This window comes from Zea mays, chromosome 1 (genome assembly GCF_902167145.1).
Source record: "Zea mays cultivar B73 chromosome 1, Zm-B73-REFERENCE-NAM-5.0, whole genome shotgun sequence".
Taxonomy (NCBI): domain Eukaryota; kingdom Viridiplantae; phylum Streptophyta; class Magnoliopsida; order Poales; family Poaceae; genus Zea; species Zea mays.
In genome coordinates, this window is record NC_050096.1 from 254,857,627 (window position 1) to 254,882,951 (window position 25,325).

Consider the following 25,325-nt stretch of genomic DNA (forward strand, 5'->3'; position numbering starts at 1 on the left):
ATGACATCAACAAGGTCGTTGTAGTATAGTGGTGAGTATTCCCGCCTGTCACGCGGGTGACCCGGGTTCGATCCCCGGCAACGGCGCTCTTCATTTTATTTTATATTTTCTTTTCATTTTTTTCCAGCCTACTCAGGAGGTCACTGAGTCTGGATGTCTGATATTCTCACAAAAGAAGATGCTAAAGAACCTCTTGTTCACTTCATTATTCCAACTGAACAGTCAGTTCCCTCCAAATCAGTCAGTTTCCTCTCACTGTTGAAGCCACACACGAAACATCTCGCGAGCTGGTCAAATAAAGCGCCCCAAACGGCTTCAATCACTCACGGAGCCCAAGCACTCAGATTCATTGTTTATCCTAGTGCGGATGCTTGACCTACAGTGAACAGCAGGTTTTGCGTACTTAAGGTGCTGTTTGTTTACATATTGGTAACGTAATGGGTAACCTATAATGTTAAATTATATTTGTTTAAGTTTAAACTGTAATCGATACCATACTATAAATGGATATCGGTTTATTCAAATTTATTATTACCAGTATTCGAGTGTGAATAATTACAATTACCGTGACATGAACCAAATCACACCTTAGTTTTCGCTCAGAGCTAACGATGCTGTAAGCATGGGCAAGACCACACCATCAGGCATTCAGAGGCTGACAATCTGAGATGTCAACTATCGCCTTGGCAACAGTAGACAAAAACAACAGCAATGCTCATTCTTAGATATGCTATAACACAAACAGTGCTTTGATTCTCAGAATTACACAATATAAAATTATTGTCTGAATTATGTAAACGATAGCGACGACAAATCCCTTTCATCAACTACAAAAGAACCACCTGCTTCATGACAACAAAGAATTTATAAAAGCTGCTGCTGAATTAATCTCTCTTCCTTCTCAAAAAAGAGCTATATCTATGGGGCCTAGGCAGGACCCAATCATACTTTCTTTTTCACTCCAGTGCCGAAGTGATGGCACATCTACTTGGCCTTGCCATTTGCGGCGGCAGGGGTCGACGGGTTCAGCTCATCCCAGGCCTCGATCCAGGTGACCATGGCGTCACCGAGCTTGACAAAGTAGGGGTCAATCGTGCCCAGCTTCTCCTTCACTTGTCCAGAGAGGTAGATGTAGCACTTTTGGACGGTGTCGCAGTCCTTGGGGATGGTCACGTTCTGGAAGAAGGGGATGATGTCCTCCTGCCAGAAGATGCCCTTGTATTCCTTCTTCAAGTTAACGAAGGGGTTGCTAGCCTTGCTGTGCCAGATGTATGGCAGGCCAGTCTTGACTCCCAGGCTCAGGTGGTCGCAGATGACCTAAGTTATTGTTTCAGTCGTAAGATCATCATCAGGCCAATGTACATTATGTTTCGGGAACAAAGTAAACAGCTGTAGAAGCAAGATCAGAGAAACCACACACCTTCACACACCATCCTGCCCACATGTCGTCGTAGCGACCGATGGGCTGGCCATCACCCATGAGACCAAAGTACATAGCAGGGCCAATGAGATCCCTGTCGAAGGCAAGGTTCATGCCACACATGGGGAACAAGGTTCCCTTGGGGATTGTCATGACAGCATCAACATACCTGAAAAAAAAGGGAGTTAGACCCAACCCTTCATGCAGCAGCAGGGCAGTTGCTAGAATGTCAGATAAAAGACGAGAACAAAATGCAATACCTCTCATTCCTCTCCTTGGGCTTGACCAGCTGTGTGGGAGCATCATAGTCAGGGATGTTCAGCCACAGGCCGTGGGAGACGGCGGTGTGAGCACCCTCCCTGAGGCTGAAGGGGTATCCACGCACAAAGTCAGCACCCTCACGGTAGGGGTCGTACAGGGTGTTGAAGAAGAACGGGGTGGATGGGCTGAGGAGGTTCTTGATGTGCTGCTCAAGAGCATTGATATCCTTGCCAGATGGGTCCTTGGCAACCTAAACGATGTGCAAAGAAATTTTGTTAATGCGACAAAACATTATTAGGCGTGCAATGATGTTGCTAGATCAGATTACAGCATCTGCTCACTCAGACCCGTAAAATTCATAACTCGGTCACCATTGCTGGGTATTACCCCTAATGTTTCTGACAGATCACAGTGCTGCTAGCTCAGGTGATAAAAATTCAGAATTTCATTAGACTCTTGGATGCTACTTCCCATGTCACTTACAGATCACGATAGCGATAGTTCCATTCTCAGAATTATGGATGTTAGTGATGTGGATCTTATAGGAAGGAGGTAAAGATTAAACAATAATATGAATCATGAACAGTTGGCCCTGATGAAAGGTAAACTTAAAAGTTGTTACTGCTCGGATCTGATCTGAAGCAACCATCTAGTCCAGATCCAATAACAATTGAGCATTCTGGCACGTTTTAGTTAACAAGTAAATTACAAACTGAATGTGCCAAGTCTGCGATCCGCGATGGGATCACATAAACAAGGACACCTGACCAAGATGAAAATGGACCCTTGTAACGACAAGGCGCCAACTACCAGTATGGCTAGCTGGCAGCTGCCCCTGTTTCCTGTCGGAACGACGGCACTAGAGCTACTGAGCACAGCCAGCCGCTACGGATCACGATCCGTAATGCTAGACTACCCCCCGAGATCCTACGGATCAACGCGTTTGACCGCGCGCGGCTAGATCCAGATCTGATCCGGGCGGATCTGGGCCAATTCGATCGAATTTGGCCCGGATCCGGCGCCAAGACCCCGGCTTTCCTTGGGATCCACGAGGAAATGAACGAACACACGGAACGAGAGAGAGAGAGAGAGAGGAGAGTGGAAGGAGGCATACGAAGCAGTCGTCGTCGATGGTGTAGATGTACTTCTTCTTGGAGACCATGTAGCCGAAGCAGCGGCAGGCGGAGTCCTTGAAGGAGATGCAGGAGGCCTTGGGCCCGAGGATGCGGTTGATGTCGTTGCGGTTGTAGAGCTCGTAGTCGAAGCCCTCGGGCACCTTGATGGTCTTGGTCGGGTCGCCGTCCTGCACGATGATGAGGTGGTAGGGCTGGAAGAAGGGCCGCCACATCTCCAGGAAGTCGAGGTTGCGGATCGTCGGGATCACGATGTCGAGCTCGTCCTTGAGCAGCGGCGTGGAGGGGGTCGACGACCCCGGGACCGTCACCGTGCCCGCCATTGCCGCAGTCGCTGGTGGTGGCGCTCCCACTCGCGGCCTCCGGATCTCGATCTCTCTGCACCCCCGCTCTCTGCTGCCGGACCGGGAGGTGGGGGAGAGCAGAGGAGGTTGGGAGGCGTGGGTCGAAGCGGTGGGAGGAGGTGGTCGTTATATAGGAGGCCGCGGATGGATCCTCCCCCTCTGCTAATTTTTTCCACTCTCTCGCCCTCTCTGGTCTTCGATATTGATAGTTTTCGTCTGCTAGCTTTGTGAGTTTTCTTTTTTTCTACGTAATATATGCTTGTTGAATTTTCTAATGGATCCAAAACAGGCTTGGATCTGGGTGTAGACATGTCGGTGCGTTGGAAGCTACCTGTTGAGGTGCAGTATGTACATTATTACATGTGGGAAATGTGAATTCTTTTTATACAGAATTTACTAGCCATACGCTTCTACCACTCCACTAACACATTTCTATCACTTCAAGAACAATTACAATAAAAATGGTTAGTTAAAAAATCAAGATAAATAGATTGATTAGACTTGCAATTAGCGTTGAAAAGCTCTTGTTTGATAGAGTTCATATTCTACCACATTAATGCATTGTAGCTATACTATAGAGATAAGTCGTCATTTCCTAAAACTAATAAGAAACCGTTGAAATTGTTAGTTTAGCCTGTTTGGTATGGTATGGCTTAAAGGTATTGTTTCAAAGCCAAACTTAAAGGAGAAACTGGTTAGAGCCAGTCAAACAGTCTAACTCTAGAGTTGCAAACATCACGATTTATTTTACAAATTTTTGAAGTAGCTTTTTTGTTGCTCCAAAATCTTAAAAACAATCTATATATAAATTATACAGTTATTTATCTGCCACTAGTTATACAAAAGCAATCTAAACTCTGAGCTGCTGTATCTAGCGTTTTGTAGTAAAAGCTGCCCTTAGGCTTCAGCGGCTCTAACTTCTTCATAGGCTATAGCGAGAGTCAGGACCATACAATATATGGTATTCTCTAGAATATCTTGATTTAGGGCAATACATCGTCAAGGTAAACTTATTAGGAGAGTATATCCTACTATTTTGTCCGGCGATAACAACAATAATAAAGGAACGTCTCAACAATGACCGCAAAAAAAAAGAAAGTTTAGTGTTTTAAAGGCAACAAACAACAAAAGGTACCCTTCGTTAGGTACCAGAGGACGGCAATGACTATTGTGGTTTGGGCAACAACAGAAGGTACCAAAAAGGTACCAAAGGACAGAATGCTGACAACACGAGAGGTTAAAGGGAACGTATCTCGTGTAAATCAATCTCTCCGTGTAACCGTGTAAACTTTTAATCTGGGTCACATGATGTTGATCCAAACGATACAGGGGCACGAATAATTTTACACTTAACCACCCAACCGTGTAAACTTCTAATTTGGGTCACATGATGTTGATCCAAACGACACAGGGGCACGAATAATTTTACACTTAACCACCCGCTGCTAATCACACTTTTTCAAATTCCCCCTCTCACTCCCCCCGCACGTCTCATTGGATCAACATCATGTGGTTCAGATTAAAAGTTTGCACGATTGCACGAAGGAGTTGGTTTGCACCAGATACATTACCGAGGTTAAAAACCGTGGCAAACTGACAACTTTGTATGGTTAATTGGTTATTAACAACGACAATGCAATTACGAAAATTTTATTTTCCCTTACCAAAAATATAGTAATATATGGAAAATTCTTCTTGAGGTAAAGAAGCACGGGGGTTTTGTTCTGCCTTCAAAAACTACTTTATCCGTCTCAAAATATTAGTCGTTTTAGCTCTTAATTTTTATGTTTATATTCAAATGAATGATGATTAATCTAGACATATATATGAAATACATACATTATTTATTGTATAGATCAATTAAAAAGATAAAACAAATTTTATTTTAGACAGAGAGAGTATTAATGAATATTAGCTAGGGGGTCGTAACATGTCTTATGAGATTATTAGCATAGACATGAGTTCAGATTTTTTTTCACTTGTTCGTTGTGTAAGAAATAAAAGGAGGAAAATAGGAGACTATATCTAAATCTATATATCTATATCTACTTTGTATATTTGTATATCTCTATATATCTTACACAATCTTAAACCATATTATATTCTTATCTTGACTTACAAATTGTCCACAACAACAACTCACTATCATTTGCAATATAGCACCATATAATTCACTAGTTGAAACGTCGCAAAACTCACCAACCAAATAACCCCACACCCATAACCTACACTAAATCACCAGATAAATTGCACGCAGACTTAACACATAATAAAAAAACAACGGTTCATATCGCTGGATAATTCCATCTCTCTTACTCACTCAAATGCAATCAATAAACAATACTATTTAGATCATTCTCAGACTATCTCTCTTCCCCATAACCCTAGCCTCTCTCTACCCCTCACTTGTGCCATCATTGCCGCTGTGGCGTCAACCCCTTCCCTCGTGTCGTTGTCACCACTGTTGAATCCTCCCCTCATCACTATCGTATATGCCAGTAATATATACATTAGTGAGATGAATCATTCACCCATCAATTACATTAATTTATTGTAGTTTATTTCTTTGTATAGTTAATTATTATATGTTTTTAACTTCATTTTAAATCATCCGCAATTCATGCAGCAACGTCCGGGATATGGTTCTAGTTATTGCTGCTTCCTTTTCCATTGTAGCTGTGTAAATGATCAGTAATGGACCGCAATTCTAGCAGAAGACTAAATTTCCAATCTGCAATTCGATGCCTCGTCGAGTCATTGTTGTGCAAAAAACGGCCACAGTGACACAGCCTTATGTATAATCAAGCTGTGAGCTTGTGACTGTGTATTCTACTGCTGGATGTGAACGAAGGCTGAAGCTCAGCATACTTTCTATTCCATCCTTATGATGGCCTAAGGCAGTCTTATTTTTTTTGTTTGTTTGTTGATGAGCCCCCTGTATCGATCGAACAGGAAATGGGTACAGGACCTAAACGAAAAGTGAGTTGGCGGTGGAAGAACTATTTTGCAGAATTTAGAAAAGCCAGAGCCACTGATTGAGCCAGTCCAGGTAGGTTGGCTGTTGGTTTTTTGAGGGAATCTGATTTAGAAAGATGTCTGGTATGACTCTGATTTTTTTAAAGGAAATAAGACCAGATCCGAAACACTGGCCTTATACTAGTTATTAGGTCTACTAAATAATAACTAGACATGTAATCCGACATGCTCTTAGTCGAGATGATGAAATGAAACGGGTTCCGGGGCTGAGACCGGAGACCCGGCTGTGCCTGTGCTGGGTCGCCCGAACGGAAGCAGCCACGGAGGCGTACCGCGTACGCGGCGTGGGTGCCTGCGCGAGTGAGCTGGCCGGGTCAAAACGGCCGCAAGCCTGCCTGCTAGTGCTAGGAGAATCGTCGCGGTGTGGGACAGTGGGAGGCAGGCACGTCGTCGGCGGCGCATGCTAGCTGTTGTCCGCCTGTGCTGTGCCGGTCGGTGGGCGGTGGCCGTGGCACCTCACGCGCCCGATCGACCTGGACGGTTAGGCCTGGTTCGGTAGGCACGCGACGACCCCGTACCGCACCCGGAGACGCAGACGCCGGCCGGGGTTCGTTCGACTTGGGCGTCGCTGACCGGGGGAATAACGGGTCAAACGAACCCGCGTGCCCAACGCTCCATAGAGTCTCCATCTCCACTACTGCCACTTGACTTGACTCGTCGCTTGCACCTGGCGGCAGGCTGCAGCTTCTCATCTTCCTCACCCTTTTCCCACGCGGGCGTGACTGGCCAGTTTCGCACCCGGGACGTCCCTATCTCTATCATTCAGACCTTCCTCGTCTTCTTCCGTGATTCGTGCCAGTCGTTGACCATATACTCTCTCTATTTCGCTTTACGAGTCGTTTCCAACAGCTAATCTATAAATAGCGGCGACAAATAAAACGAAATGAAAGAAGTATATGATATGCCTGCGTATAGCGTACATACTACTGTACTGCTACTACTTATTCTCGCTCTATCCTTAACCTTCTATTTGAGAGTATGAAACTACTATACTCGTTCTTTATTCAGACCAAGGCTCACATACCAGATCCATTAATCCAGCTAATTCACAGGTTAGTCGGTAATCGGATAAGGTCGTATCACCGGTTTACCATTTGAATTTTAAATATTTTATAATTTTTTTGAATTTTTTGCTAATTTTTCTATAAATAATATGAATTCTTTTAAGACTTTCCACTAAAGCCAAATTAAAAAACACGGTACAGATTTTAAACTAAAAATCAAACAAGTTTAAAAAAATAAAGAAAACCCCACTGTATATTTGGGCCGGTGGCTTTTAAGGTCCAATAATCTCATACAAAACCCTATCTGTCGGTCTTTGCACCCATTCCCCTCTCCTCCTCCGCCGACATCGACCTAGCCACGCCACTGCCATCTGACGGAGTAGCCGACGAAACCGTGCCGGTGAGCCAGCTACCCGGTCGATAACTCGCTAGACCGTCTGCTCGTCCGCCTAGCTGGTAAGCCGTCTAGTTAACATGATAAATCGAGCCGTGTTCGGATTAATTAATTGCCACGAAATCACGGCTAGCCCGTAGTTATTGCATCAGAATATTACGTAGCCAAGCCGCCCGCATGAGCCGACTAATCAGGCGATTTTGCTGATTAGCCGTCCCTGCTACCCGATTAACCGGTCCCCAATAGAGAGATAAGCTGGGAGGCCTCTAGTAGCTATGTTTTGGGGATTTGCTCCCTTTTAACTTCAAATCTTTTTACTATTGGTACTGCTACTTGTAATAATAGTTCATAATATATTAAATTTTCGTCTTTATCTAACTATAGAAATGAATGATTGTAAATGGTCGATTTCCTTTGTGCTAACACCGATAAGATATGGTCAGAATTATGATTTTTATCTGATATGTTTTTTTTATTCTAGGAATTAAAAACTATAAATTATGTCTGCATAAATTTACCAGGGACAGTAGTCGATCGGGTTCAGGTCAGGGTGGAACAATCTGCCCACGGTTGCTCCCGTGAGTTTAGTTTGACTAGTTACTTTATAATTTAGTTTAAACTTATAAATAGCATGATACTCTCATAGTTTGAAAACCCTAAATATTTTTTGAACCCATGATTCACAGGCTATCTAACAAACTGTAGTCATCGTATCAACTATATATCTTAGAAATCATAACTAGTAGCAATATGTGCACAAATCATAGCTAATTAAGCAAAATCATACTGCACAATAAACATAACAAACGAATCAGTGGGATATTATACCTTGGTCTTCAAGCTAGACGGATCAAATCCAAGGTTTTCAACTCGAATAACAATATTGGAGCACCCCTCCAGGTCCCGCTCACAGGCCTCGCGTGTACGGATACCAAACTCGATCCCAAGTCAAAGCGTTCCCGCCCCGTCCGGCGACATGCATGCATGCATGCGATCATGCGCGCCAACCCATCCGTGCGATCTAGTCCAGCCAAACCAAGTTGTGCTGCTGCCGGTGCCGACCTCTCTTTTCTCTCGAGAACGTAAAGGTAGCATGAGTTATTTATATGATATATAGTTATAAAAAAAGGGGTAAAGCTCTCCTTTCTCATTCTAAGGCTTGATTGGTGGAGCCAGGCTCGCACACTACCACCGGCCGGGCGCGTACGTGTTGGAATCATTGCAACCATTGCACATGCACACTCGTTTTCAGATGCACGTAATGCGCGTATAAACGCAAAAAGAATAATCAGCCGTTCCTGTGGGGGTGCCGAAGGTGCGGACGCCCCGGACCCCCAAAATCAGAGGGGCCCCTAGCCACTAGACGCTATCAATTTTTCCTATTAAACCTATCTATTCTAGACATAAATACGCAATGAGCGATGCGCTATCAATCAGTCTCGTTTAGATTGTTAAACTAATGTCTCAATGGCTTATCGAATATTCCATTCGTTTCAAAATAGTATTTGTTTTAGCTCTTGATTTTTATGTTTATATTCAACTAGATGATGATGAATCCACTAAAGAAGCAAAACAAATTTTATTTTGATATAGAGAGATTATTATTTATTATACACATGATGGTTGCATCGTCAGAGAGAAGCTTTTTAAAATTGAAATGTTTTTGTGGACTATTTATGGTCAACAATAAGTTAAGAGAAGTTAAATGACTTGGCGATTCTATATATCGAAAAAAGTTGTTGTATGGAATTGATCTCAACGATATAAGTGATGACTTCGTATCACAAAATGTTAGAAGATATTTTTAATGATATCAGATGAGAAGTGTTTTTGTCTATATTTTACATTTGTTATCTTATAAACATAAAAAAGTGCATAATAACTTTTTACGTCAAATATTCAATATTGTATGTATAATTATATATATTTGTGTGTGGATGGGCCCTTCATATCGGATTTTGCATTGGGTCACTAAAAAAACAGGAACGTCCCTGTCACCTTCTCTGCTCGCTGGCGTGGGTGTGGTGAGGTGGAGATGATGGATGGATCGTAACCACGACCAGACGTCAAGAGTTTAATAGTAGTACTGCTAGTAGCTTTTAATCGTCATTTCGTTTAGAGAGAGAGAGTCTTGGTGAGGATCGGAAGGGTGGATCAGATCGCATCACCACCACCGTACGTACCTCGATCGGCACGGCAGTATCATCCACAATGACAGTTAGGTCCTCTTTGTTTCAGATTATAATCTCTTCAGATTATATAATCCAGCGCAAATAATTCAGTAGGTAAACAAACACCTAAATTATGCGTTCAGATTATATAATCTAAACCCCATATTATGATAATCTCATAATCTCCTCAAGAGTAGCTTATTTGAGATTATTTTGGCAAAAAACCCACTATCCATAGTTATGTAAATATAAATTACAATATATGTCATCCTTTTTTCTCACCTCAAATAAATAAATAAAGGTATTGTTGTCTTTGTGAATAATCTACATTTGTATAATCTAAACTACCAAACCACTACACGTAAATTATAATATATCTAGATTATAATCCAGATTATATAATTTAGATTATAATTCAGATTATATAATCTATAAGCCGAAACAAATAGGGTCTTAGTTAGGACGCGCCACTCACCGTGCTGACTGCTGTCCGTGCACGTGTGCCTATAGCTTGCATTGCCTCGCTGTAGTTGTACCGGTGGTGGCCGGGTGTCTCTCGATCGGTGTTGCCGTCGAAGAAGTAGATCGAGCAGCAGTAGATGTAGATCAAGTCGCAGGGCTGGCAGCAGCTTCCTTCCTTGTTTGCCTTTGCACCTTTTCCACGCTGTAAGGTTACGTATACATGCATGCACATGCACGTGGATCGGAATCACAACGGCGGTGGCGATGGCGGTGGCACCGCGCGCGCCAGCCGGCTCTCTCATGTACCGGTGCGTGCTCTCCTCCCTGTCGTCGTCCCTGGAACGTACGCACATGCTTCATATATTTGCCTGGGACCTGCTGCCGCTCTCACTAGCTAGCTAGTTCTTAATTTGTCCACCGACAGTCCAGCGTGCATCCACACCGCTTCCTATCCCCTGTAAGTTTTTAGCCCCCCGCCGACTGGCCTTATTATTACTTGTATCTCGGCTCGGCTACTGCGTGCATGCAGATTAATTAGAACCTGTTTAGAACACTTTAATTTTAATGGGCTTCGTTGGATTCACCTGAAGCAAAATTATGTATCGACTCTAGTGGGCTGGTCCGAAGCATGAAAAAAAACACGACCCGACCTAAGCATGACACGACCTAAAATTATGTGTCGGACCGTGCTTGGGCCGAGGTCGCGACCCACGGGCGGACACGACCACAGCCACGGTTTGTTTATAGAGGCACGAAATAGCCCGTTTACAAGCATAAAAAGACTCAATCATTTGGTCATCCGCTTCTAATCATGGAAATCATCCGCTCCAATTTGTCTAGCCGTATGCTTAATCATGGAGATTGAAGTGTCAAGCACCCATTGGTTTCGTGTTCTTTGAATTTTTTTTAATTATAAAGATTGAAATGTTAATGTCTACTAAATCATATATGTGTTTTGAATTTCGGGCTTTGTTGTGAATTTCGGACTTTGATATGTATTTTGGGCTCTCTGTGAATACTGGATCAGGATTTAAATTTCGGGTTTTTTTTATAATTTTGGGTTGCCTAAATTGAGCCCGACACGTTTGATAGTCGCCTAGAGGGGGGGTGAATAGGGCGAAACTGAAATTCACAAATATAAACACAACTACAAGACGGGGTTAGCGTTAGTAATAAGAAACGAGTCCGCAAAAGAGGGCGCAAAACAAATCCCAAGCGAATGAGCAAGTGAGACACGGAGATTTGTTTTACCGAGGTTCGGTTCTTGCAAACCTACTCCCCGTTGAGGAGGCCACTAAGGCCGGGTCTCTTTCAACCCTTCCCTCTCTCAAACGATCCACGGATCGAGTGAGCTTCTCTTCTCAAATCAAAGCCGGGAACAAAACTTCCCCGCAAGGGCCACCACACAATTGGTGCCTCTTGCCTTGATTACAATGGAGTTTTGATCTCAAGAACAAGTGAGAAAGAAAAGAAGCAATCCAAGCGCAAGAGCTCAAATGAACACGGCAAATCACTCTCTCTAGTCACTAGGGCTTTGTGATGAATTGGAGAGGATTTGATCTCTTTGTATGTGTCTAGAATTGAATGCCTAGCTCTTGTAAGTGGTTGGGAAGTGGAAAACTTGGATGCAATGAATGGAGGGGTGGTTGGGGTATTTATAGCCCCAACCACCAAATGTGGCCGTTGGGAACCTGTCTGTTCGATGGCGCACCGGACAGTCCGGTGCACACCGGACAGTCCGGTGCCCCTGCCACGTCATCACTGCCGTTGGATTCTAGCCGTTGGAGCTTCTGACTTGTGGGCCCGCCTGGGTGTCCGGTGCACACCGGACATGTACTGTTTGATGTCCGGTGCACCGGTATGGGCGTGCCTGACGTCTGCGCGCGCTGCGCGCGCATTAAATGCACCGCAGGGAGCCGTTGGCGCCGCAGGGAGCCGTTGCTCCGCTGGCACACCGGACAGTCCGGTGCACACCGGACAGTCCGGTGCACACCGGACAGTCCGGTGAATTTTAGCGGAGCGGCTGCCGCGCGAACCCGAGGCTGGCGAGTTCCTGAGGCTGACCTTCCTTGGCGCACCGGACACTGTCCGGTGTACACCGGACAGTCCGGTGAATTATAGCCGAGTCGCCTTGGAAATTCCCGAAGGTGGCGAGTTTGAGTCTGAGTCCCCTGGTGCACCGGACATGTACTGTTCACTGTCCGGTGGCACACCGGACAGTCCGGTGCGCCAGACCAGGGGTACCTTCGGTTGCCCCTTTGCTCTTTTATTGAATCCAAAACTTGGTCTTTTTATTGGCTGAGAGTGAACCTTTTACACCTGTATACACTATACACTTGGGCAAACAAGTTAGTCCAAAGATTTGTGTTGGGCAATTCAACCACCAAAATTATTTAGGAACTAGGTGTAAGCCTAATTCCCTTTCAATCTCCCCCTTTTTGGTGATTGATGCCAACACAAACCAAAGCAAATATAGAAGTGCATAATTGAACTAGTTTGCATAATGTAAGTGTAAAGGTTGCTTGGAATTGTGCCAATAAAACTACTTATAAGATATGCAAGGAATGTTTCTTTCTTATTTAACATTTTGGACCACGTTTGCACCACTTGTTTTGTTTTTGCAAATCCTTTTGTAAATCCATTTCAAAGATCTTTTGCAAATAGTCAAAGGTAAATGAATAAGAGTTGCAAAGCATTTTTAAGATTTGAAATTTTCTCCCCCTGTTTCAAATGCTTTTCCTTTGTCTTAACAAAACTCCCCCTAAAAGAGATCCACCTCTTAGTGTTCAAGAGGGTTTTGATATACCATTTTTGAAATACTACTTTCTCCCCCTTTTGAACACAATAGGATACCAAATGATAAATACTTTTGGAAAGCACTAAGTTTTTGAATTTGGTGGTGGTGCGGTCCTTTTGCTTTGGGCTCCTTTCTCCCCCTTTTTGGCATGAATCGCCAAAAACGGAATCATTAGAGCCCTCAAAGTAATTTCTTCCCCTTTGGTCATAAGTAAATGAGTTAAGATTATACCAAAGACGAAGTCCTTTTCTTTGATGCTCATTTCTCCCCCAAAGAATAGAGAGATGGTTGGAGTGATGGCGAAGTATGAGTTACGGAGTGGAAGCCTTTGTCTTCGCCGAAGACTCCAATTCCCTTTCAATATACCTATGACTTGGTTTGAAATAGACTTGAAAACACATTAGTCATAGCATATAAAAGAGATATGATCAAAGGTATTCAAATGAGCTATGTGTGCAAGCTAGCAAAAGAAATTTCTAGAATCAAGAATATTGAGCTCATGCCTAAGTCTGGTAAACGATTGTTCATCAAGTGGCTTGGTAAAGATATCGGCTAATTGATCTTTAGTATTAATGTAAGAAATCTCGATATCCCCCTTTTGTTGGTGATCCCTAAGAAAATGATACCGAATGGCTATGTGCTTAGTGCGGCTATGCTCGACGGGATTGTCGGCCATTTTGATTGCACTCTCATTATCACATAGCAAAGGGACTTTGGTTAATTTGTAACCATAGTCCCGCAGGGTTTGCCTCATCCAAAGCAATTGCGCGCAACAATGACCTGCGGCAATGTACTCGGCTTCGGCGGTGGAAAGAGCGACCGAATTTTGCTTCTTTGAAGCCCAAGACACCAAGGATCTTCCCAAGAACTGGCAAGTCCCCGATGTGCTCTTCCTATTAATTTTACACCCTGCCCAATCGGCATCCGAATAACCAATCAAATCAAATGTGGATCCCCGAGGGTACCAAAGCCCAAACTTAGGAGTATAAGCCAAATATCTCAAGATTCGTTTTACGGCCGTAAGGTGGGATTCCTTAGGGTCGGATTGGAATCTTGCACACATGCAAACAGAAAGCATAATGTCCGGTCGAGATGCACATAAATAAAGCAATGAACCAATCATCGACCGGTATACCTTTTGATCCACGGACTTACCTCCCGTGTCGAGGTCGAGATGCCCATTTGTTCCCATGTAGAGATGGCAATGGGTACCCGAAACCCGAATACCCGACGGGTTTTACCCGATATGAAGGCGGGTACGGGATGATTTCTATACCCGCGGGTATGTTAATGGGTAAAAACCTCTACCCGTTGGGTAGACGGGTACGGGTACGGGTTGGAACTACCCATACCCGTCTACCCATGGGTAAAATATACCCGCATCAATATAACTATAACCATCTAATAGAGCCCATCTTAGCTAAAATAAAACCCTTCTCTAGCTATCATTTGTCTAGATACCAAGTTATGTAATCATATGATTTGTTACATGTGAAGTTGAAGTTGTTTTTATACGTTTATTTAATATTTTGAGTGATTGGTATATTGGAATTTTAGACTTTCCTAGCGGGTACGGGTTACCCGACGGGTAAAAATGCCCGTGCGGGTACGGGTATGGGTAAGATTTTATACCCGCGAGTATATATGGGTAACCCGACGGGTAGAATTTTTTTTGATGGGTACGGGTATGGAATGGTACTATCCGACGGGTATGTACCCGTTGCCATCCCTATTCCCATGGGTGTTTTGATGGGTTTGGCATCCTTCATCCCAAACTTGGTTAGAATGTCTTGAGTGTACTTTGTTTGGCTGATGAAGGTGCCCTCTTGGAGTTGCTTCACTTGGAATCCTAGAAAATACTTCAACTCCCCCATCATAGACATCTCAAACTTCTGTGTCATAATCCTACTAAACTCTTCACAAGTAGACTCGTTAGTAGACCCAAATATGATATCATCAACATAAATTTGGCATACAAACAAGTCATTTTCAAGAGTCTTAGTAAAGAGTGTAGGATCGGCTTTACCGACTTTGAAGCCATTAGCAATAAGGAAATCTCTAAGGCATTCATACCATGCTCTTGGGGCTTGCTTGAGCCCATAAAGCGCCTTAGAGAGCCTATAAACATGGTTAGGATACTCACTGTCTTCAAAGCCGGGAGGTTGCTCAACATAGACCTCTTCCTTGATTGGTCCATTGAGGAAGGCACTTTTCACGTCCATTTGATAAAGCTTAAAGCCATGGTAAGTAGCATAGGCCAATAATATGCGAATTGACTCAAGCCTAGCTACGGGTGCATAGGTTTCACCGAAATCCAAACCTTCGACTTGGGAGTATCCCTTGGCCACAAGTCGAGCTTTGTTCCTTGTCACCACACCATGCTCATCTTGCTTGTTGCGGAAGACCCATTTGGTTCCTACAACATTTTGGTTAGGACGTGGAACTAAATGCCATACCTTATTCCTAGTGAAGTTGTTGAGCTCCTCTTGCATCGCCACCACCCAATCCGAATCTTGAAGTGCTTCCTCCACCCTGTGTGGCTCAATAGAGGAAACAAAAGAGTAATGCTCACAAAAATGTGCAACCCGAGATCGAGTAGTTACCCCCTTATGAATGTCGCCGAGGATGGTGTCGACGGGGTGATCTCGTTGGGTTGCTTGGTGGACTCTTGGGTGTGGCGGCCTTTGCTCCTCATCCTCCTTGTCTTCCTTATTTGCATCTCCCCCTTGATCAATGCCATCATCTTGAGGTGGCTCATTTGCTTGATCTTGTACCTCATCAACTTGAGCTTCATCCTCATTTTGAGTTGGTGGAGATGTTTGCATGGAGGAGGATGGTTGATCTTGTTCATTTGGAGGCTCTTCGGATTCCTTAGGACACACATCCCCAATGGACATGTTCCTTAGTGCGATGCACGGAGTCTCTTCAATACCTATTTCATCAAGATCAACTTGCTCTACTTGAGAGCCGTTAGTTTCATCAAACACAACGTCACATGAGACTTCAACTAGTCCAGTGGACTTGTTAAAGACCCTATATGCCCTTGTGTTTGAGTCATAACCAAGTAAAAAGCCTTCTACAGTCTTAGGAGCAAATTTAGATTTTCTACCTCTTTTAACAAGAATAAAGCATTTGCTACCAAAGACTCTAAAATATGAAATGTTGGGCTTTTTACCGGTAAGGAGTTCATATGATGTCTTCTTGAGGATTCGGTGAAGATATAACCGGTTGATGGCGTAGCAGGCGGTGTTGACCGCTTCGGCCCAAAACCGGTCCGGTGTCTTGTACTCATCAAGCATGGTTCTTGCCATGTCCAATAGAGTTCGATTCTTCCTCTCCACCACACCATTTTGTTGTGGCGTGTAGGGAGAAGAGAACTCATGCTTGATGCCCTCCTCCTCAAGGAAGCCTTCGATTTGTGAGTTCTTGAACTCCGTCCCGTTGTCGCTTCTTATTTTCTTGATCCTTAAGCCGAACTCATTTTGAGCCCGTCTCAAGAATCCCTTTAAGGTCTCTTGGGTTTGAGATTTTTCCTGTAAAAAGAATACCCAAGTGAAGCGAGAATAATCATCCACTATTACAAGACAATACTTACTCCCGCCGATGCTTATGTAGGCAATCGGGCCGAATAGATCCATGTGGAGTAGCTCAAGCGGCCTGTCGGTCGTCATGATGTTCTTGTGTGGATGTTGAACTCCAACTTGCTTCCCTGCCTGGCATGCGCTACAAATCCTGTCTTTCTCAAAATGAACATTCGTTAATCCTAAAATGTGCTCTCCCTTTAGAAGCTTATGAAGATTCTTCATCCCAACATGGGCTAGTCGGCGGTGCCAGAGCCAACCCATGTTAGTCTTAGCAATTAAGCATGTGTCGAGTTCAGCTCTATCAAAATCTACCAAGTATAGCTGACCCTCTAACACACCCTTAAATGCTATTGAATCATCACTTCTTCTAAAGACAGTGACACCTACATCAGTAAAAAGACAGTTGTAGCCCATTTGACACAATTGGGAAACAGAAAGCAAGTTGTAATCTAATGAATCAACAAGAAAAACATTGGAAATAGTATGGTCAGGTGATATAGCAATTTTACCCAATCCTTTGACCAAACCTTGATTTCCATCCCCGAATGTGATAGCTCGTTGGGGATCTTGGTTTTTCTCATATGAGGAGAACATCCTTTTCTCCCCGGTCATGTGGTTTGTGCACCCGCTGTCGAGTATCCAACTTGAGCCCCCGGATGCATAAACCTACAAAACAAATTTAGTTCTTGACTTTAGGTACCCAAACTGTTTTGGGTCCTTTGGCATTAGAAACAAGAACTTTGGGTACCCAAACACAAGTCTTGGAACCCTTGTGTTTGCCCCCAACAAACTTGGCAACGACCTTGCCGGATTTGTTAGTCAAAACATAAGATGCATCAAAAGTTTTAAATGAAATAGCATGATCATTTGATGCATTAGGAGTTTTCTTTCTAGGCAACTTGGTACGGGTTGGTTGCCTAGAGCTAGATGTCTCACCCTTATACATAAAAGCATGATTAGGGCCAGAGTGAGACTTCCTAGAATGAATTTTCTTAATTTTGTCCTCGGGATAACCGACAGGGTATAAAATGTAACCCTCGTTATCCTGAGGCATGGGAGCCTTGCCCTTAACAAAATTGGACAATCTCTTAGGAGGGGCACTAATTTTGACATTGTCTCCCCTTTGGAAGCCAATGCCATCCTTAATGCCCGGGCGTCTCCCATTATAAAGCATGCTACGAGCAAATTTAAATTTCTCATTTTCTAAGTTGTGCTCGGCAATTTTAGCATCTAGTTTTGCTATATGATCATTTTGTTGTTTAATTAAAGCCATATGATCATGAATAGCATTAATATCAACATCTCTACATCTAGTACAAATAGATACATGCTCAACAATAGATGTAGAGGGTTTGCAAGAATTAAGTTCAACAATCTTAGCATGAAGAATATCATTCTTATCTCTAAGATCGGAAATAGTAGTATTGCAAACATCTAGTTCTTTAGCCTTAGTAATCAACTTTTCATTTTCTACTCTAAGGCTAGCAAGAGATACATTCAATTCATCAATCTTAGCAAGCAAATCAACATTATCATTTCTAAGATTGGGAATTGAAACATTACAAACATGTGAATCAACCTTAGCATTTAAAATAGCATTTTCATTCCTAAGGTTGTCAATCATCTCACGGCAAGTGCTTAGCTCACTAGATAATTTTTCACACTTTTCTACTTCTAGAGCATAAGCCTTTTTAACCTTAACATGTTTTTTATTTTCTTTAATTAGACAATCCTCTTGGGAATCCAAAAGGTCATCCTTTTCATGAATAGCACTAACCAATTCATTTAATTTTTCCTTTTGAGCTATGTTAAGGTTGGCAAAAAGGGAACGCAAATTGTCTTCCTCATCACTAGCATTGTCATCACTAGAGGATTCATATTTAGTGGAGGAGTTAGATTTAACCTTTTTCTTTTTGCCGTCCTTTGCCATGAGGCACTTGTGGCCGACGTTGGGGAAGAGAAGTCCCTTGGTGACGGCGATGTTGGCGGTGTCCTCGTCGTCGGAGGAGTCGCTTGAGCTCTCGTCGGAGTCCCATTCGCGACAAACATGGGCATCGCCGCCCTTCTTCTTGTAATACCTCTTCTTCTCCTTTCTTCTCCCCTTCTTGTCGTCGCCTCGGTCACTGTCACTAGATATAGGACATTTAGCAATAAAATGACCGGGCTTACCACATTTGTAGCAAACCTTCTTGGAGCGGGACTTGTAGTCTTTCCCCCTCCTTTGTTTGAGGATTTGGCGGAAGCTCTTAATGACGAGCGCCATCTCCTCATTGTCAAGCTTGGAGGCGTCTATTGATTGTCGACTTGGTGTAGACTCCTCCTTCTTCTCCTCCGTTGCCTTGAATGCAACGGGTTGGGCTTCGGATGAGTCGCCAAGCTCGTTGATTTTCCTTGAGCCTTCTATCATGCACTCAAAACATACAAAATGCCCGATAACTTCCTCGGGGGTCATTTTAGTATATCTAGGATTACCACGAATCAATTGAACTTGAGTGGGATTAAGAAAAATGAGAGATCTTAAAATAACATTTACCACTTCGTGATCGTCCCACTTCTTGCTCCCGAGGTTGCGCACTTGGTTCACCAAAGTCTTGAGCCGGTTGTACATGTGTTGTGGCTCCTCTCCTTTGTGAAGCCGAAACCGACCGAGCTCCCCCTCGATTGTTTCCCGCTTGGTGATCTTGGTGAGCTCGTCTCCCTCGTGCGCGGTTTTGAGTACATCCCAAATCTCCTTGGCGCTCTTCAACCCTTGTACTTTGTTATACTCCTCTCTACTTAGAGAGGCGAGGAGTATTGTTGTTGCTTGAGAGTTGAAGTGCTCGATTTGGGCCACCTCATCCTCATCATAGTCCTCATCCCCTACGGATGGTACCTGCGCGCCAAACTCAACAACATCCCATATGCTTTTGTGGAGCGAGGTTAGATGAAATCGCATTAAATCGCTCCACCTAGCGTAATCTTCACCATCAAAAGTTGGTGGTTTGCCTAATGGGACGGAAAGTAAAGGTGTATGTTTGGAAATGCGAGGGTAGCGTAGGGGGATCTTACTATACTTCTTGCGCTCTTGGCGCTTAGAAGTGACGGAGGGCGCATCGGAGTCGGAGGTTGATGTTGATGAAGTGTCGGTCTCATAGTAGACCACCTTCCTCATCCTCTTGTGCTTGTCGCCTTTCCGATGCGGCTTGTGGGAAGAAGATTTTTCCTTCTTCTCTTTGTGGTGAGAAGAAGATTTCTTCTCCTTCCCTTTGTTGGAGGAACTCTTCTTCTTCTCCCTCCTTTTGGTGCGGGACTCTTCCGATGAAGTGCTCCCGTGGCTTGTAGTGGGCTTTTCGCCGGTCTCCATCTCCTTCTTGGCGTGATCTCCCGACATTACTTCGAGCGGTTAGGCTCTAATGAAGTACCGGGCTCTGATACCAATTGATAGTCGCCTAGAGGGGGGGTGAATAGGGCGAAACTGAAATTCACAAATATAAACACAACTACAAGCCGGGGTTAGCGTTAGTAATAAGAAATGAGTCCGCAAAAGAGGGCGCAAAACAAATCCCAAGCGAATGAGCAAGTGAGACACGGAGATTTGTTTTACCGAGGTTCGGTTCTTGCAAACCTACTCCCCGTTGAGGAGGCCACTAAGGCCGGGTCTCTTTCAACCCTTCCCTCTCTCAAACGATCCACGGATCGAGTGAGCTTCTCTTCTCAAATCAAAGCCGGGAACAAAACTTCCCCGCAAGGGCCACCACACAATTGGTGCCTCTTGCCTTGATTACAATGGAGTTTTGATCTCAAGAACAAGTGAGAAAGAAAAGAAGCAATCCAAGCGCAAGAGCTCAAATGAACACGGCAAATCACTCTCTCTAGTCACTAGGGCTTTGTGATGAATTGGAGAGGATTTGATCTCTTTGTATGTGTCTAGAATTGAATGCCTAGCTCTTGTAAGTGGTTGGGAAGTGGAAAACTTGGATGCAATGAATGGAGGGGTGGTTGGGGTATTTATAGCCCCAACCACCAAATGTGGCCGTTGGGAACCTGTCTGTTCGATGGCGCACCGGACAGTCCGGTGCACACCGGACAGTCCGGTGCCCCTGCCACGTCATCACTGCCGTTGGATTCTAGCCGTTGGAGCTTCTGACTTGTGGGCCCGCCTGGGTGTCCGGTGCACACCGGACATGTACTGTTTGATGTCCGGTGCACCGGTATGGGCGTGCCTGACGTCTGCGCGCGCTGCGCGCGCATTAAATGCACCGCAGGGAGCCGTTGGCGCCGCAGGGAGCCGTTGCTCCGCTGGCACACCGGACAGTCCGGTGCACACCGGACAGTCCGGTGCACACCGGACAGTCCGGTGAATTTTAGCGGAGCGGCTGCCGCGCGAACCCGAGGCTGGCGAGTTCCTGAGGCTGACCTTCCTTGGCGCACCGGACACTGTCCGGTGTACACCGGACAGTCCGGTGAATTATAGCCGAGTCGCCTTGGAAATTCCCGAAGGTGGCGAGTTTGAGTCTGAGTCCCCTGGTGCACCGGACAGGTACTGTTCACTGTCCGGTGGCACACCGGACAGTCCGGTGCGCCAGACCAGGGGTGCCTTCGGTTGCCCCTTTGCTCTTTTATTGAATCCAAAACTTGGTCTTTTTATTGGCTGAGAGTGAACCTTTTACACCTGTATACACTATACACTTGGGCAAACAAGTTAGTCCAAAGATTTGTGTTGGGCAATTCAACCACCAAAATTATTTAGGAACTAGGTGTAAGCCTAATTCCCTTTCAACGTTTAACCAATAATGTGTCGGGCCGCAGGCTAAACCTATGGATCGTCCTGGCACGACCCATAATAATTACAGGTCGGACCGAACCGATCCGAAATTCAATCGTGCCGGACCTTTTCGAGCTTAGGCTAGACAGCCGATGGGCATGAATATACACATATACAACTAGCTGCTGACACGCCACCTCAAGTTCCTAATAATCAGCAAGGAGGAGAGACGAGTCAAGATGGTGGTGGCTAATTCCTTTTTGCTCATGCCCTCACCTTCTAGTGTCTGCTTCATGTGCGTTGGCTAAGGCTATCAGCACTCGTGCTACTCTAAATTTCTATCCTAAAAAGAATATTATGTCCTTGTCAGCAAAATTCTTTACGCTATACCATAACCCCTCATGGTCATATTTACTCTATAGCTCAACCTTATATCAACTACCATATATTATATTATTTCTTTCAAATTATCTTTCTTTCCCAATCACCTACCTTCTGTTGATCTTATACTAATGAAAGACAGTGTTATACAATGAGTAAGAGGGAGTAACTCTAGAAATAGTGTTTCTGATGCTCTCTGTAGTTTTGCAGTACCAGTTAAAGTACGTCACTACAACATTTAGCTACTGCATACGAAACTGGAACACCGTGGAGTTTGTTTTACCGTCCATCACTGCGGTTAGCCTAATCCTTTTTGTTGCTTGTACAACTGCTCTGTGACCATCCTAATGCTATGCTCATTCTCCTTATACACCCAGCAATGCCTATTATGGCTTATATATATTTCTGGAAATGGGTTTCCAGCAGGGGCGAAGCCAGAAAATGAAACCATCGGGGTTGGCTCCATCAAATATTGGGGTAAAATACATGGATGAACAATGTTAAACAACATTTTATTGAGAACTACGTTACCATGGATCACCAGATCCGCTCCCTTCCCTCCCGTCAGCAGTAGAGGTGCAAGAAGCTGTAGAGGATCCGTCTCCCTTCTCATAAGCACGACAGAAGAAACACACGAGACACATGATGTAGGTTTGGGCCTCTGGCCTCTTTCTCTTCTCTATTCCATATGAGGGGGGGTACATGTACTATATATAGAGACGTGATTGCCCTCAGGGGCATATTCGGTATTTTCCCAGATAACCCTGTAGGATTACGGGGAGGCTACGCTAGCGCAAAACAAAATTTTCAACCCCATAATACCAAGAACTACTGCGGTTATAGGTCATGGAATTACCACTAGACGCGCAGAGCAGCGGAAGACGTCTCGATGTAGACGAACGCGTCGAGCAGTGCCGTGCAGTCGTCGGCGTCCTTCACGTCCTCGCACGGTTCGTCCTAGTGCTCTAGATGCAGCACCTCCGAGGTATCCACACGTACAGGGAGGAAGCGCCGCGTACCGAACTGCTAGGTTCGCGACGGCGGCTTGGCGAGGGCGAGAGGCGAGCGGCTACTCGTTTTCTGATGGCGAATTAGGTTCAGCCTAACCGCGCCCCCGCCCCTCATTATATAGGCGTTATGGTGGGCTTCTGACACCGAGGCCCATCATTAACCCTAAAGCCCAGTCTAATTTCGGATCTAATCCGAGTTAGGCTTCCTTCCCCTTAAGTGTGTGACCCTATAGGTTCACGTACAAATAGACATAGCCCGAGTACTCTTACTTGGCCCAATAATTGACAGCGGCCTCTAGCAAGACATGTCAACTCCTATGCGCACGTAAAGATCATATCAGACGAACCATTGCAACATTACGTACATGTTGTTCCCTTTGTCTCACGATATTTGGTCTGGCTCTAAGCTGACCTATCTTTTCTCGATACTGTGAATTGGAATCCTTTCAATGGTTAACTCTTAACCCTAGCACGACCATGCATTTCTTGATCCAATCACTCGAGGGGCCCAGAGATATCTCTCTCACAAAGAGAGGGACAAATTCCATCTTGACTGACCATGCCTCACAGCATGCTTCCTGACAAACCCAAAACTACCTTTATAACTACCCAGTTACGGAATAGTGTTTGATAGTCCCTAAGTAAGTCAATTCACATCTTGAGAACATGCGACAGTATTTATGTTGCAAAAAGAGAACTATATTACAATATCTCACGTTGGGTCGGTCCAGCCTCATGTCATACATGCGCCCACATTATTAGTTTAACATCTCCATGTTCATGACTTGTGAAATGTAGTCATCAACTAATACATGTGCTAGTCATCGACTCTGACTAGGGACATCATTTAGAATAACCATATAAGTAAAGAATCTCACAAACAATTCACATAATTGCTAATCAATACAAGGTGCCTTCCATGGATATTCAATTAAGCAATATATATATCATGAATACAAAGAAATATGCTCATCTCTATGATTATCTCTAGGGCATATTTCTAACAAACCCTTCATTAGGGTTTCTCAACACTCCCCCTTGGGCGAATACCGTGACTAACACATGCTTCTTTAAAACTCCCAAAAATCCAGTGGAAAAAATATGGAGAAAGAGCGCATGGTGACACATATTGCATTTGCACTTTGTTGCCTCGTTAAAAACTCATGTGAGAAACTTCGGGAAAACTCACCAAGGAAAAAGAGTACAACAACTGTCATCAGAACATATTTTGATCTTCTAGATCTAGATTCCATTGAATCTTCTATAAAGGCTAATTTTAGAAATGTGCTCCCCCGATCCTTGCAAAATTGTATCAATAAGGCAAAACATCTTCTTCTGGAATTATATGCACAAAAAGATTTAGCAAACATATTGCATATCCTTGCAAGGACTATTTCAGGAACTTTACCTCTACTCACTTCTATGATATAAGAGGTAAGTGCACGTATCGACATAAATAAGCCACTTTGATTGATGGTGTTTGATTGACTGGATCTATATATTTGATAGAAACTTCCATAAAGGTTCACATATTGATGATCAAGCTGACGCCTTCAGGGCATAGAATATGACATTTAATGTCTCACGATTGTGATCAATATATGCATTCGCTCCCTCTGACGATGACATCTGTCAAAGTCGTTATCCCTCATAACTCAAGCATATTCTTCAAGATATATGTCTCATTGTTCATCTAGAATAACGAGAATGGATGAGATTGGGGTGCTATCATTTTCTAGCTTACACCACAATTTATACATAGTTGTGCAAAGCAAGTAGCATGTCCTTCTATAGGATTTAGGGGATAATATAGTTGCAATAATACTTATTCTAAATATGACACATCGCTCCAGGCATTCATCCATTGCAACATCTATGATGGTGTAACAAAAGTCCATCAAAGATCGTAATCCATCAGGGATTTTTCATCGATCGGATACATCGTTATAGTCTATCATTCTGGCACAATGGGGATATTTTTCCAGTAACACCTAAACCCTATAGGTTTCTGCCATCATGGCTTTAGAGGATACCATAATTCCACATCAAGTGGAAAATACCATGAGTAAAACTCGTGGAATGCACGTGTGCTTATTTGGTGAACTTCAAGTCTTTTGGTACCTCATCTTATTCTTTTTCGGGTTCGTATGGGTCTTTATCCCTTTATTGGGGTTATCAAACTTTGGTGTTCAACACAGACTTTGTTTCTTCTGGAACGTTCCGTCTAGGAACTATAATCTCAACTAGGAGATATTCTCTCTACACTAGAGAGTGATCATTCATCAGAAATGTATTATTCGGTATGAGATTTATATGTAGCATATTTATAATGTAAAGAATATGAGTCCTCCTTGGATCTCATGACGGATCTTCTAAATCCTATTAACTGCATAGTTTAATTCATAGCGAAACAGTGTTTATTCAACACATACGTGGGATGGGTCTCTCACAAGACCACTTGAACCATCACATTCACCACACATTATTTCAATAGTGCCCATAATGTCTAAACTTCAAGCTCGTGACTTCCACTTTGCGATTCTTGGTTCAGCCTCGATTGCATTTATCAATGACCCGATAAGAG

General features: G+C 43.9%; 1 protein-coding gene and 1 non-coding gene across 2 annotated transcripts; one reads left to right on the plus strand and one right to left on the minus strand.

The window, feature by feature from the left end:
* The first annotated feature begins 14 nt into the window (after positions 1–14).
* On the plus strand, positions 15–86 carry TRNAD-GUC (transfer RNA aspartic acid (anticodon GUC)). The gene has a single exon. It is a non-coding gene; the product is annotated as a tRNA-Asp (tRNA).
* A 642-nt stretch (positions 87–728) lies between these two features.
* LOC542592 (golgi associated protein se-wap41) lies at positions 729–3,247 on the minus strand. Its single transcript, NM_001112128.1, is given in 4 exon segments — positions 729–1,317; positions 1,421–1,589; positions 1,681–1,931; positions 2,796–3,247. Coding segments are annotated over 4 exon segments (1,095 nt in total). The 5' UTR covers positions 3,138–3,247; the 3' UTR covers positions 729–984.
* Positions 3,248–25,325: the final 22,078 nt, after the last annotated feature.